Raw genomic sequence first — 16,325 nt, 5'->3', positions numbered from 1 at the left:
TTCACAGACATTACCCGGAGTAAGATTTTTACTGATATATCCCCTCGCGTGAGGGAAGTAAGAGAAAAAATAAACACGTGGGATTACATCAAACTAAAAGTTTTTTCACAGCAAAGGAAACCATCAATAAAACAAAAAGGGATCCTACTGAATGGGAAAAGATATTTGCCAATGATATATCTGATAAGGAGTTAATATCACAAATCTATAAATAACTCACTCAACTCAACTCCAAAACACCAAACAACCCAATTTAAAAATGGGCAGAGGACATGAAGAGACATTTCTCTAAAAAGGACATGCAGATGGCAAACAGACATATGAAGAAATGCTCAACCTCACTAACCATCAGAGAAATCCAAATAAAAACCACAATGAGATACCACCTCCCCGCAGTCAAAATGGCTATTATCAATAAATCAACAAACAACAAGTGCTGGTGTGGATGTGGAGAAAAGGGAATGCTTGTGTACTGTTGGTGGGATTGCAGATTGGTGCAGCCACTATGGAAAACAGTATGGAGGTATCTCAGAAATCTGAAAATGGAACTACCTTATGATCCAGTAATTCCACTCCTAGGTATCTATCCGGAGAAATCCAAAACTCCAATTCAAAAATCTTTATGCACCCCTATGTTTATTGCAGCACTATACACAATAGCCAAGATATGGAAAAAACCAAAATGCCCATCAGTAGATGATTGGATTAAGAAACTCTGGTACATTTATACAATGGAGTATTACGCAGACATAAAGAAGAAAGAAATCTTACCATTTGCAACAACATGGATGGACCTGGAGAACATTATGTTAAGTGAAATAAGCCAGACAGAGAAAGACAAATACTATATGATCTCACTTATATGTGGAATCTAAAGAAAAGACTAAGTGAATGAACTAATCAGAAACAGTTTTGGAGACAAAGAAGAAAAACTGAGGGTTGTTAGATGGGCGGGGGTTTGGGGATAAGGGGGAAGGTGAGGGGATTTGAAAACATTCGGTAACCACAAGATGGCCACGGGGTTTTGAAAATTAATTTGGGGAATGTAATAAATAATGTTGTAAAGATTTTGTTGGGTATCCGATGGACATGTGTCCTGTTTGGGAGACCACCTCAGGGATACTGTGGATGCCTGATCATGGCACTGTACACCAGAAGCTAAACATTAATGAATGCCAACTATAATTTTATATATATAATGTGATGGCTCGGTGTGAGGTCGGAGGGATAGTGGATAGGGGGAGGGGGTTCACAGTGTGAGGGATATAAATGATGAACGTCTAAGTATTACCTTGTCTTGTACACCTGAATTAATAAATTAAAATACAAAAAATAATAAGGTTGTAAAGATTTTGTAGGGTATCCGTGTCCCATTGGCAGAGCACCTCAGGGATGATGTAGATGCCTGATCACTGCACTGTACACCTGAAGCTGAACTATAATGAATGCCAACTATAATTTTACATGTATATATATATGTATGTATATAGTTACAAGAAGTGGAGTACAGCATTAGGAATAGAGACAGTGGAAATGTAATGGCTCGGTGCGATGTCAGAGGGATAGTGGTTGGGGGAGGGGAGTTCACACAGTGTGAGGGATATAAATGATAAACGTCTAAGTATTACTTTGTCTTGTGCACCTGAAACTAATAAAAAAAATAGAAAGTAAATTAATTAATGTCTTATTTTCGGGGAAACACGGTAAGTATGTTCAAAGCATGGGGGAGTATTTTGAGGGAAATTAATGGCAATGTGTCTTTTACTGTAATAAATTTATTATATTTAAACATTCACTATAGTTTTTGTCTCACCTCATATATATATATGAAATTCATAAATTAAATACAAAAATACAATTCATTCATGAAATCATGAGTATGTATATACGAACATATATAAAATATATATGTAATGTATATTTACTATTATATACCAATTATTATTGGCAACAGAACAGCAACATTTTTTCTTAACTAAGGTTTAAAATTATACTTCACCTGTCAGAAATTCAATGGCACATGTAATAAGTTCATAGAAAGCCATTCATTTTGGTTCATTTTGAAACAAATTTATTAACATTAAGTTATACGTGTAAGTGGATTTTTATGTTTAAGAAATATATATCTAGCATTGCTAATGCTCTGGACATCAAGTCATTAGAATTTTAGAATTGAAAGGGGCTTTAGGAGTCATCTTGAACAGCTCTTTCCTGATGGTGAACCAGTTCATATTTGAAAATTCTGTTTACAAAAAAGAATTTAATGTTTGGCTCTTAAAACCCCACATTCAGAAAGATATGGGACTCTAGTTACTATAGCAGTGATCACCATATGGCACTTGTTTCCCACCTGCTGGTGTCTGAGGATCCCAGGAAACCCAAACAAGACTGGCCCCAGAGCCTCCCCCTCCTCCCTCTCCCTCCACCCCCATCTTCTCTACTTCGACCCTCTTTACTGCTGCACATTTGAACCCTGGCTCATAGTGTTTCTCCATGCCTCCCTTCAGTGTCTGATTCTAGCCACGTCTCTGTGACCAGCACTGTACAAGTTCTGGTGGATACACCTCTCCTGCCTGCTATTCCACCCTGCCATTTGTTCAAGCCTGAGCCTGGGGCTCTCCCTGGCTATCTCCTCCTCCCCCAACCACATAACCACCACCCCCACCCCCACGCACACACACATACACAAATTCAGTCTACAAGTCTTGATACCTCCAAATATTCCCCGATTCCACCTTCCCTCATCTACACTGCAGCTGTCCCTGACTGGCCACCGCAGGCAGTCCTATGTCTGCACTTCGTTTGAATGTCTGTCCTGGACGCTACAATTTCAGTCCCACTTTCCTTCCACCTGTTCTCCCTCCTCAGCAGCCACAACCATCGTGTTATAACAAAGATCAGTAGCTGACTTTTTTGCCTATACCCCTACAAAACTCCTCTCCTGAAAATGGCAAATCCCAGTCCCTCACTGGATCTACACAGTCTGGCCTCTCCACACCCACATCCTCCCTATTCTAGCCCGGCAGTCTCCAGAAGACCATAAGCAACTCTACTTGGAGAACTCCTATCCCCACTGACTTCAGCAAGGCAATTAAAAGGAAAATAAATAAAATTGTTTCATGTTTCAATCTGCTTAGGCTATTGTAACGAAGTACTCTAAGAGTGTGTGGCTTTAAATAACCGAAATTTATTTTTTCTCAGTTCTCAATCTCCTGTATTAGTACTGGAAATATTTCCCAGACATCGACTGCTTGTTACAAGCCTGTAATGCATTTACCACCTGGACTCTTATTGCATTTCTCGTCAGAGGACCTAGCCCCTGCATACAGCAAAGTCGACTGCACCCTCCGTTCTATCTCCATACCTCTCTAGGACAGCCATCCTGGGTTTTATTTGTCTAAATCATATTCTACTTGCAGATGCATCTGTATGGTCCTTACAAGAAATTTTTTTTTACATTTTGAATTTTAAATTCTGTTAATATTATCAGTGATAAAAAAAAAATCCTTGGGTGTGATTTAAAAAATAGACTGGGAAGCTTTAAACAACAGAGATTTATTTTCTTTCTGGAGGCTGGAAATCCAAGAGCAGGTGCCAGGATGGTAGGTTCCTGGTGAAGACCTTCTTCCTCACTTGCATATGGCTACCTTGTCCCTGTGTCCTCAGATGGTACGGAGAGCTCTGGTGTTTCTTCTTCTTCTTATAAAGGTACTAATCTCATCATGGGGACTCCACTCTCATAACTTCGTCCAAACTTAATTATCTCCCAAAGGCTATCACACTGGGGATTAGGGCTTCAACATGTGAAGGGGTGGCACAATTCCGTCTGTAGTGCTGGGAAAGATAATAGAGCCAGAGAAGTTTATGCATATGGGAGATGTGAATAAAATCTGCATTAAACAGTTTCCACAATTTTATTGCTTCTTCCCCCAGCTTTGCTCCTCTTGAACTCTTTAGTGATCATTTTCAAACCAAAGTCTGAGAATGTCAGCCTCTGCTTTCCATGCCGCTCAAAATAAAAACCAAAATTCTCACAAGGTCCTTATGTGATTGATGGGCCTACCTCCAGGCATTCTATTCTCCTCTCCCCTGCTCAGCTCCACCCTTGGCTTTTAGCCTGGCCTCAGGTTCTTTGATTTTTCTGTTTCCTCTAACTGGGCCTTTCTGTTGTCAGCTGTCTGCATGGCTCTCTGCAGCCCTTTCATCCATCCTACTAAGTCTAGCCTCAGAGGCATTTTATCTGCTGGCCACGATCTAAATAAAAACTCTTCTCTCCTAAATCTCTCCACTCTCCATCTACCCACCCTGTCTTATTTCTCTTCCTAACATTTCTTGTTCCTGACACAGTATTTAGTCACTTGTTTGTTTGTTTCTTTGTTTATTCTCTGTCTCGTGTGGCCAAGAAGGAACCTCCATGAGGGAAGGATTTTATCAGTTTTGTTCACTGCTATGTCCCCAACCCTGGAGCATGGCAGGCCCTCGAACTGAAAAACAGAGGAAAGGAAAAATACAAGTAGAAATTTGTCAGTCTTTTTTTCCATATTGCTGGCAGGAATTTTCACTTATTAAGTACCTGTTATTATTATCAGGGACAGTTATTAGTATCTGATTTGAAGCAAATTCTCTGTGTCCTAGAAGTTCCTGAAATTGCTCAGAAGCACTAGAATCTACCTGAATTCTTTTTTGTGGTGGTTCCACCACCAGAATCCAAGTGAGGATGACATCTTGATAGCAAGACATCATGGGAGTAACATGGATTTATTCTATCATATAAAAATAAATAATTTGAACATGTGTTTTTATATCTTTACTGGCAAAATTATACATTGACAATACCAGTGTTGTGAGGCTCTGGGTGAAACCAAATGGGATGGTATAGTTGTCATGAAGATACAGGTTGTGGTTCTGTTATGACTTTCACTTTAACTAGACAGAGTCACCACTTTTGTCTACAAGGCACAAATCACATGCAGATCTGGAAAGCGAATGTGTGGCAGACACAGCTGGTGCTTCATCCACATCCCTTCACCTCCACCTCTTCAAAGAGTAAGCACTGCCCACCTTCCAACCATCAACATTTCTGCACTTCTCAGTCTCAGGGACTTCCCAAGCCTCTTCTACTATGCAGGCCAGAGGTGCCTCTTAGGAACAGCCCTCAACCATGACCAGTGGGTCTTGGTGTGTAAATACCCCAGCTCCTTCCTTCTAAGGCACGTTCCCACTGTATTGCAGGGTTCTCCACATGGGTTATTCTCCAGTGACCCACAGAGAAAAATGGATTAATGATACACCCATTAATGGCTTCCTTCTCTTTCTATCTCTTTCTATCTCACTTCTCTGCACCCCTAACAGTATTTCCTGAGATCATTGGAAATTAACTTTTCTCTTTGCTTCTGGGTCAACTCAAACCAAGACAAAGTAATAGAATTATTAGAACTTGGAAGAAATAGAGGGGCCATCCACTCCCCTTTTACAAATGGAGAAACTGAAACTCAAGAAGTATCTCATTTCCCAAGAATGCAATAATTCTTAGTACAGGATTTATTCCAGCACACCTCCTCTCTCTGGATTCAACTTGAGAATGAGGTGATCAAATATCTTCTTAGAATTTTATATCCTAATCATCCTCTGATTAGAGGGTTAGAATAACAAGTAAGTACTTCATATTCATAGAAACGTATTTTATTTTCAATAATTTCTAATAATTAACATATATGAAACTCTTCAGGGAGTTGATTTCATCATTATATGCCAATTTAACACTTTACCAAAATTCAAAACACACTTTTACTTTTTGGAGATTTGTGAGTAAATTCAAAATCTGAACTGAAGGACACAAAACAAAATAGAAATTGGCTTAGAAATGTAAGTATGTACCTAAGTTGTAAGGCTCCTGATTAAAATAAGAAAGGAACTGAGGGGCCCCCACACAAGCCTGCCCCTCCAGCCTCTCCCCAGTGGAAAAGGATCAAACTGGAGGGGCTGCTGAAACTCTGATTCCAGATCCCTGCCTCCAGCAGCTGTGTATGCTACAAAAAAATCATTTCAGAAGTCAAACAGTAATATTACTGCCACCAGAAATGAGCTGTGTAGAGAGAACTCTTTGGTGACCTGTCATCAATGGGAAGGCACTTTTAGCAGTCAGCCCGAGTGACTTTGCAGTGGTTGAAAATGCTTCCTTAGCATTCTAATTTATGGTAGGATATATAGGTTGGGACTCCCTCTACTAATGGCTTCCTTCTGTGCATGGCACTTTCAGTGACTTCAAAGGGTGACCACTGCGTGGAAGGAGAAGGTTAGGGACTCAGGACTGTTATATTGATTGGCACAGAGATTAAATTAAATTGAAATTGAGACTTTAGAAAAGGTCAATGAAGTCTTTAAATAGAGTAGAGAAAGGGAAGGAATGTATATTTTGGGAGCAATGAAATTATTGGATACTTGCCTTTTTTCTAACCTGATTTTGATGCTAATTTTTCCATTTGATCCTTCATCTCTTGACATTTAATGCTCAAGAATAGAACAATAATGTGGGTAATCCAGAAGCCCTTCAAAAACAAAGCAACAAATCATTTCAAGAACAATTTTATATGGCTTTGCAATTCAGGGTATACTTTTTGTTGCTATAGTAGCATTTAAAAAAAACATTAATGATATTTTTATGTATGTACTATTATCCAATTGCTTCAGGGGATTAAAATTCTTATAAGACACAGTCCCTGCCCAAATGGAGATAGCAAAAAAATTAGTACATAAAATTTCAAATATGTTTGGTGAGAAGACACTACTAAAGATGAGATTTTAAAGGTACCACATTCCCTCAAAATAGGATATTCCACTCTCTGAAACCATGTGGTGGAAGAGCAAAGACTTTGGGATCAAATTTTGGCCTGAGTTGGAATCCTGACTCAGCTGTCAACTTGCTGTGGGCCTTTGCTCAAGTTACTAGAACTCACTGAGTCTCTATCTTCTCTTCTGTAAAATGGGATTACCACCTACTTTTAAGAGTTGAAACTAGATTGAAACTTTACAACCATAGAAACCTACTGTTGGTCAGTTTCCCCAATGCCTACTAGAGTAAATGTTCAAACAGTTTGCAGTTCTTACAGATTTCTCATTTTCACTCTAATGAGGATGCCACTTCCTTGGAGAAGCTGAAGTCGTGACTTGCAGAAAGCAATGTACTAAAGGCCCCAGTCCGCATGACCTGCAGTCAGGAACCGAGTCCTTGCTGCAGAGTCAAATCAGTGGTTGATTTGCCACTAAGCAGCAGGAGGTTTGTCAATAATTGTCCCTTTGAGAGGAAATTTTTATGAACAAACTTTTTCAGAATAAGCCAAGAAGTGTATCAAAATCTAAATGTTGTTTACATCTAAATTCAAAATATCATTGCATTATCAAAGACAGAAGGTGAGAGAGGAGAACTGTCTTCACTGTGGAGTGGAACATCCAGCTTTCAGCCCTCATCAAGCCATGTGGAATCTCTTTAACTATCCACCTCCTTCTCTGGAGAATATTTGCCCCAGGTGATACATGAAGGAGTGTAAAGTTTGAAGATGTAAACTTGCTTTTAAATTCTAAAATGGACTTATTGATCAAAATGGCGACGTGAGGTGAGCCTCTGTACAGCTCCCCTGGAATTTACAACGAATCGGACAACAATAACTCCACAAAGGACTCCTTGCACAGCAGACAGGCAAGACGAAGAGGCCGACTACTGAATTCACCTAAAGGTGGGGGAATCGCGCGAGCGGGGGAGGAGGGAGAGGAGAAGTGCGGAGACGGAGCCACGGGGGCGCAGGACACAGACCTAGCTCAGTGCTCGGAGCCCGCTGCATCCCGGAACTACCGCAGCTGTGGGAGAGGGAAGGACTCGGACTGCTAGGGCTCCGCTTACGGCCCACAGGGCTGAGGGGGCAGCATATAACACGGCTGAAACCAACGCTCACGGCAGAGACCTCGGAGCAAAGATTGAGGGAATAAGGCTGAAAACGGTGGTTTAAGCCCTCACTGCCGAGCAGAGAATGGAAGCCTTAGGCACTGAGACTAGCCGCCCCCTCCCTACCCTCCCAGAGCTCGCCCCACCCCCAACTGCCCAGATCTAGAAACGATAAAGTAGCACTGTCAGATCAAAAGGAAGGATATTTGCTGTTTTGAGAACTGTGGACCGCAGACACAGATTTGCAGCCCAACTAGTTCTGGCAAAGGGGAGGGAGCTGTGGAAGCAGGACTAGCTGTGGTGGTGGTCGCCGCCATTGCTCTGGGCCACCTCTCACAACTCACCCCGTCCCTGGCCCCACCTATCTGGGCAGGTATATGCAGGAGTAAACAGAACTGCTGAAACATACGGGCTCTGAATCTGGTGCAGAAAGAACTTTGGAACTTCAAAAGCTCACCGCACCCCCAGAGGGATGTGGCACTCTATAAACCAGGCAAACTGTTAACAGAGGAAGGGCCCATCTACAAGGGAATCCCCCCCATTGAGTGAGAAGCTGGAATAGTGCAGAGAAAGCATAGCACTACTGTGTGAGAGAGAAAAGAAAAGGTTGCAGTCAAAGAGAAAATAAAACATTCTATCAACAAGTATTGGAAAACAAAAGAAAGACCTCATTTTATCAGCCTGTTGCAGAAGCCACTCCTGTAGATGTCTAGGAAGAGAAATAATAAATCAGTAATTGCCATGAATAACCAAGGCAACAAGACAGCTCAGAAAGAAAGTGAAAAGTCTCCAGAAAAGGAACTTAAAGATATGGAAATATGTGACTTAAATGACAGAGAATTCAACATTGCAGTTCTGAAAAACCTCAAAGAGATGCAAGAAAACACAGAAAGGCAATTTAATGAACTAAGAAATGCAATAAAAGAACAACATGAGCATTTTACGAAAGAGATTGAAATTTTAAAAAAGAACCAAATGGAATTACTAGAGATTAAGACTCAACAGAAGAAATTAAGAATGAAATAACCAGCTTAGGTAGTAGAGTTGACCAGATGGAGGAAAGAATCGGTGACATCGAAGACAGAAACCTGGAAATTACACAGATGGAAGAAGAAAGAGACTTGAGACTTAAAAGAAGTGAAAGTACTCCACAAGAAATTTCTGACTCTATCAGAAAAAACAATATAAGAATAATGGGCATACCAGAAGAAGAAGAAAGAGAGAAGGGAACAGAGATTATATTCAAACTAATTGTTGATGAGAACTTCCCAAATCCGTGGATAGAACTGGATCCTCGAATTCAAGAAGCAAATAAACACCTAATTACCTCAATCCCAACAGGCCTTCTCCAAGGCACATTGTACGGAACCTGTCTAAAATTAACACCAAAGAATCCTCAAGGCAGCCAGGAAAAAGAAGATGGTAACCTACAAAGGAAAGCCCGTTAGATTATCAGCAGATTTTTTCAGCAGAAACTCTACAAGCCAGGAGGGAGTGGAACAAAATATTTAAACTATTGAAAGAGAGAAATCATCAGCCAAGAATAATATATCCAGTGAAGATATCCTTTAGATATGAAGGAGGAATAAAGACATTTTCAGACATACAGAAGCTGAGAGAATTTTCTAATACACAACCTGCAATACAAAAAATACTAAAGGAGGCTATTCGACCACCATCAACAGGGACAATTTGTGGCAACCGAAACATAAAAAGGGGGAGAGAAAAGACCTGGACCGGAATATGGGAATGGAGAAAGTAAGCCTGCTGAATAAAATGGAATACTCAAATATCAAACTTTCTTTTACATAAACTTAAGGGTAACCACTCAAAAAAAAAAATCCAGAACTGAAATATACACTGTAATAAAAGAAGAAACAGAAGGAAACATCATAGAATACCACCACAAAGAAATAATAGACAACAACAAAAAGCCAAAGAAACAATGGAGACACAGCCTTACCAGAAAACTAAAGTTAGAATGACAGGATATCCTCACGTATCATTAATCACCATAAATGTAAATGGACTGAACTCAACAACAAAAAGTCACAAAGAAGCAGACTGGATCAAAAAACTAAACCCAACCGTATGCTGTCTCCAAGAGACACATCTCAGCTGCAAGGACCAGCATAGACTCAAAGTGAAAGGGTGGAAATTGACACTCCAAGCAAATGGTACCCAGAGAAAATTAGGTGTAGCCATAATGAAACAGACATCAGGGTGAAAAACATAACAAGAGACAAAGATGGACATTTCATATTAGTAAAAGGGACAATACAACAAGAAGACATAACAGTTATCAATATTTATGCCCCAATCAGGGAGCACAAAAATATAGCAAGCAACTACTAACAGAACTAAAGGGAGAAATTGACCAAAACACAATTATACTAGGGGACTTAAATACATCATTGACAGCTATGGATAGATCATCCAAACAGAAAATAAATAACGAAATAGCAGCCCTAAATGACACATTAGATGAAATGGACATAATTGACATATATGGAACACTTCATCTTAAAACATTGGACTATACATTCTTTTCGAGTGTACATGGAACATTCTCAAGGATAGACCATATATTGGCACATAAAAGCAGCCTCAGCAAATTTAAGAAGATTGAAATCATACCAAGCATATTCTCTGATCACAAGGCTTTGAAATTGGATATCAACTGCGAAAAGAAAGCAGGAAAAAAACACAAATACATAGAGATTAAACAACATGCTTTTAAAGAACGACTGGGTCAAAGAAGAAATTAGAGGAGAGATCAAAAGATACATAGAAACAGGTGAGAATGAAAATACATCCTACCAAAATATTTGGGATGCAGCGAAAGCAGTTTTAAGAGGGAAATTTATATCATTACAGGCCTATCTCAAGAAACAAGAAAAATCCCAAATAAATAACCTCATGTTACACCTTAAGGAATGAGGAAAAGCAGAACAAGTGAAACCCAAGGTCAGCAGAAGAAAGGAAATAACAAAAATCAGAGCAGAGCTCAATGAAATAGAGAACAAAAAAAACAATAGAAAAAATTAATGTGACAAAGAGCTGGTTCTTTGAAAAAATTAAATAAATCGACAAACCCTTGGCTAGACTCACTAAGATAAAAAGAGACAAGACACTAATTATCAAAAGCAGAAAGAAAAAAGGGGAAGTTATCACGGACACAACAGAAATACAAAGGATCATGCAAGAATACTATAAAGGACTATATGCCACCAAATTCAATAACCTAGAAGAAATGGACAAGTTCTGAGAAACATATAGCCTTCCAAAGTTTAACCATGAAGAACTGGAAAATCTAAACAGGTCGATCACCAGTAACGAAATTGAATCAGTAAACCAAAACCTTCCCAAAAGCAAAAGTCCTGGACCAGATGGCTTCACTATTGAATTCTACCAAACCTTCAAAGAGGATCTAACACCAATCCTGTTCAAAATCTTCCAAAAAATTGAAGAAGAGTCGGTACTTCCCAACTCATTTTATGAGGCCAACATTACCCTGATACCAAAACCTGGTAAGGACAACACAAAAAAAGAAAACTACAGACCTATATCTCTGATGAATACAGATGCAAAAATCCTAAACAAAATTCTAGCAAATCAAATACAACAATGCATTATAAAGATTATTCATCATGACCAAGTGGTGTACATCCCCGGGGCACAAGGATGGTTCAACATCCGCAAATCCATCAATGTGATACATCACATAAACAAAATAAAGGACAAATATCATATGATTATATCAAATGATGCACAAAAAGCATTTGACAAGATGCAACATCCATTTATGATTAAAACACTTAATAAAATAGGTATAGAAGGAAAATACCTCAACATAATAAAGGCCATCTATGACAAGCCCTCAGCTAATCTCATAATTAATGGTGTAAAACTGAAGCCCTTTGCTCTACGTTCAGGAACACGACAGGGCTGTCACCTATCAACTCTGCTTTTCAACATAGTGTTGGAAGTCCTTGCCAAAGCCATCAGGCAAGAGAAAGAAATAAAAGGCATCCAAATTGGGAATAAAGAAGTTAAAATATCACTCTTTGTAGATGGCATGATGCTATATATAGAAAACCCTAAAGACTCCACCAAAAAGCTGTTAGAAACAATCAATGAATACAGTCAAGTTGCTGGCTACAATGTCAACGTACAAAAGTCCATTGCATTCCTATATACTAACAATGAAATCTCAGAAAAAGAAATACAAAAAACAATTTCCTTTGCAATTGCAGCAAAAAGAATAAAATACCTAGGATTAAACTTAAACAAGGATGTGAAAGATTTATATGCTGAAAACTATAAGACATTTTAGAAACAAATTGAAGAAGACACAAAGAAATGGAAAGACATTTCATGCTCCTGGATTGGAAGAATCAACATAGTTAAAATGGCCATGTTACCCAAAGCAATATACAGATTTAATGAAATCCCCATCAAAATCCCAATGGCATTTTTTAAAGAAATAGAACAAAAAATCATCAGATTTGTTTGGAACCACAAAAGACCCCGAATAGCCAAAGCAATCAATCTTAAGAAAAAAGAACAATGCTGGAGGTATCACACTGCCTGACTTTAGCTTGTACTACAGGGCTACAATAATCAAAACAGCATGGTATTGGCAGAAAAACAGACACATAGACCATTGGAATAGAATGGAGAACCCAGAAATAAAACCGCATAAATATGGACAGATAATTTTTGACAAAGATGCGAAAAACATACGTTGGAGGAAAGACAGCCTCTTCAATAAATGGTGCTGGCAGAATTGGATAGCAACGTGCAAAAGAATGAAATTGGACTGTTATCTGTCACCATGTACCAAAATTAATTCAAAATGGATCAAAGACTTAAGCATAAGACCTGACACAATAAACTGCATAGAAGAAAACATAGGTACTAAACTTATGGACCTTGGGTTCAAAGAGCATTTTATGAATTTGACTCCAAAGGCAATGGAAGTAAAAGCTAAAATAAACAAATGGGACTATATGAAACTTAAAAGTTTCTGCACAGCAAAAGAAACCATCGACAAAATAAAGAGGGAACCGACTGAATGGGAGAAGATTTTTGCAAACAGTTCCTCTGATAAGAGTCTAATCCAAAATATACGAGGATCTCATTAAACTCAACAACAAAAAAACAAACAACCCAATTGAAAAATGGCAGAGGACCTGAAGAGACATTTCTCCAAAGAGGAGTTACAAATGGCAAATAAACATATGAAAAAATGCTCAACATCACTAATCATCAGAGGAACGCAAATGAAAACCACAATGAGATGTCACCTCACCCCAGTCAGAATGGCTTTCATCAACAAGACAAGTAGTAACAAGTGTTGGAGAGGCTGTGGAGAAAAAGGAACCTTCATACACTGTTGGTGGGAATGCAGACTGGTGCTGCCGCTTTGGAAGGCAGTGTGGAGGTTCCTCAAAAAATTACAAATAGAATTACCATATGACCCAACAATCCCTCTCCTGGGTATCTACCCAAAAAATTTGAAATCATTTATACATAAAGACACGTGTGCTCCAATGTTCATTGCAGCTTTGTTTACGGTGGCCAAGACATGAAAACAATCAAAATGTCCTTCGATAGATTAATGTATAAAGAAGTTGTGGTATATATACACAATGGAATACTATTCGGCGTTAAGGAAAGATGATATAGGATCATTTGTGACAACATGGGTGGATCTTGAGAGTATAATGCTAAGTGAAATAAGTCAGACAGAAAAAGCAGAGAACCCTATGATTTCACAGATATGTGGTATATAAACCAAAAACAACAAAAGAACAAGACAAACAAATGAGAAACAAAAACTCATAGACACAGATAATAGTTTATTGGTTACCAGAGGGTAAGGGCGATGGGGGGGTGGGAGATGAGGGTAAGGGGGATCAAATATATGGTGATGGAAGGAGAACTGACTCTGGGTGGTGAACACACAATGGGATTTACAGATGATGTAATACAGAATGTACACCTGAAATTATGTAATTTCATTAACAATTGTCACCCCAATAAATTAAAAAAAAAAACTCGGCATTTCAAAGTGACTTCAATTTTTTTTTTTCTCATTAAACTTTGTTTTAATGGGTCTCAAAATTCTGTGACAGATTTTTGGTCAAGTTGTTTCCATTAAAAAGTACTGATTTTAAAAACTAATAACTTAAAAACTGCCACACAAAAAAACAAATGGTCCACAAAACATTCTCCTTTCCTTCTGAAGGTTTTACGATGCATTGTAATCATTAACCAGTCTTTTACTATTACACTTAAATGGCCAATTGAGACAAACAGTTCTGAGACCGTTCTTCCACCACTGATTAAGACTGGGGTGGCAGGTATTGGGGATAATATTCATTTAGCCTTCTGAGCTTTCTGGGCAGACTTGGTGACCTTGCCAGCTCCAGCTGCTTTCTTGTCCACTGCTTTGATGACACCCACAGCAACTGTCTGTCTCATGTCACGAACAGCAAAACGACCAAGAGGAGGGTAGTCAGAGAAGCTCTCAACACACATGGGCTTGCCAGGAACCATGTCAACGATGGCAGCATCACCAGATTTCAAAAACTTGGGGCCATCTTCCAGCTTTTTCCCTGAACGACGATCAATCTTCTCCTTCAGCTCAGCAAATTTGCAAGCAATGTGAACTGTGTGACAATCAAGCACAGGTGCATACCCGGCACTGATTTGGTCTGGATGGTTCAGGATAATCACCTGAGCAGTGAAGCCAGCTGCCTCCATTGGTGGGTCATTTTTGCTGTCACCAGCCACATTGCCACGACGAACATCTTTGACAGACACGTTCTTGACGTTGAAGCCCACATTGTCTCCAGGAAGAGCTTCACTCAAAGCTTCATGGTGCATTTCAACAGACTTTACTTCAGTTGTAACATTGACTGGAGCAAAGGTGACCACCATGCCGGGTTTGAGAACACCAGTCTCCATTCGGCCCACAGGGACAGTACCAATACCACCAATTTTGTAGACATCCTGGAGGGGCAGACGCAAAGGCTTGTCAGTTGGACGAGTTGGTGGCAGGATGCAATCCAGAGCTTCAAGCAGTGTGGTTCCACTGGCACTGCCATCTTTACGGGTGACTTTCCATCCCTTGAACCAAGGCATGTTAGCACTTGGCTCCAGCATGTTGTCACCATTCCAACCAGAAATTGGCACAAATGCGACTGTGTCAGGGTTGTAGCCAATTTTCTTAATGTAGGTGCTGACTTCCTTAACAATTTCCTCGTATCTCTTCTGACTGTAAGGCGGCTCAGTGGAATCCATTTTGTTGACACCAACAATTAGTTGTTTCACACCCAGTGTGTAAGCCAGAAGGGCATGCTCACGGGTCTGCCCATTCTTGGAGATACCTGCTTCGAATTCACCAACACCAGCAGCAACAATCAGGACAGCACAGTCAGCCTGAGATGTGCCTGTAATCATGTTTTTGATAAAGTCTCTGTGTCCTGGGGCATCGATGATGGTCACATAATACTTGCTGGTCTCAAATTTCCACAGGGAGATATCAATGGTGATCCCATGCTCGCGTTCAGCTTTCAGTTTATCCAAGACCCAGGCATACTTGAAGGAGCCCTTTCCCATCTCAGCAGCCTCCTTCTCAAATTTTTCGATGGTTCTTTTGTCGATCCCACCACATTTGTAGATCAGATGACCAGTAGTGGTAGATTTGCCGGAATCTACGTGTCCAATGACAACGATGTTGATGTGTGTCTTTTCCTTTCCCATTTTGGGTTAGATTCAGCGGTGGTTTTCACTACACCTGTGTTCTGGCGGCAAACCCGTTGCGAAAAAGTCAATTTTTTTTTTAATTAAAGTTTATTGGGGTGACAATTGTTAGTAAAGTTACATACATTTTACGTGTACAATTCTGTATTACATCATCTATAAATCCCATTGTGTGCTCACCACCCAGAGTCAGTTCTCCTTCCATCACCATATATTTGATCCCCTTTACCCTCATCTACCACCCCCACTCGCCCTTTACCCTCTGGTAACCACTAAATTATTGTCTGTGTCTATGAGTTTCTATTTCTCATTTGTTTGTCTGTTTTCTTTTGTTGTTTTTGGTTTATATACCACATATCAGTGAAGTCATATGGTTCTCTGCTCTTTCTGTCTGACTTTTTTCCCTTGATAGATAAAGAAGTTGTGGTATATATACACAATGGAATACTATTCGGCAGTTAGAAAAGATGAAATAGGACCATTTGTGACAACATGGATGGATCTTGAGATTATAATGCTGAGCAAAATAAGTCAGACAGAAAAAGCAGAGAACCATATGATTTCACTCGTATGTGGTATATAGACTTCAAATTATTTGATTTTTTTAAGAATA

The 16,325-nt window shown here is 39.5% G+C and overlaps 1 protein-coding gene across 1 annotated transcript; it reads right to left on the bottom strand.

Moving 5' to 3' along the window:
* Positions 1 to 14,025: 14,025 nt before the first annotated feature.
* Positions 14,026 to 15,727, bottom strand: LOC308491101 (elongation factor 1-alpha 1-like). The gene has a single exon (XM_081034024.1). The coding sequence runs from the start codon at positions 15,710 to 15,712 to the stop codon at positions 14,324 to 14,326; it is 1,389 nt and encodes a 462-aa protein (XP_080890150.1). The 5' UTR covers positions 15,713 to 15,727; the 3' UTR covers positions 14,026 to 14,323.
* Between the last annotated feature and the right edge of the window lie 598 nt (positions 15,728 to 16,325).

The sequence above is a fragment of the Rhinolophus hipposideros genome (genome assembly GCF_964194185.1).
Source record: "Rhinolophus hipposideros genome assembly, chromosome: 22".
In the NCBI taxonomy this organism is placed as follows: domain Eukaryota; kingdom Metazoa; phylum Chordata; class Mammalia; order Chiroptera; family Rhinolophidae; genus Rhinolophus; species Rhinolophus hipposideros.
Note: the sequence above shows the minus strand (reverse complement) of the source record. Positions and strands in the feature narration are given on the sequence as shown.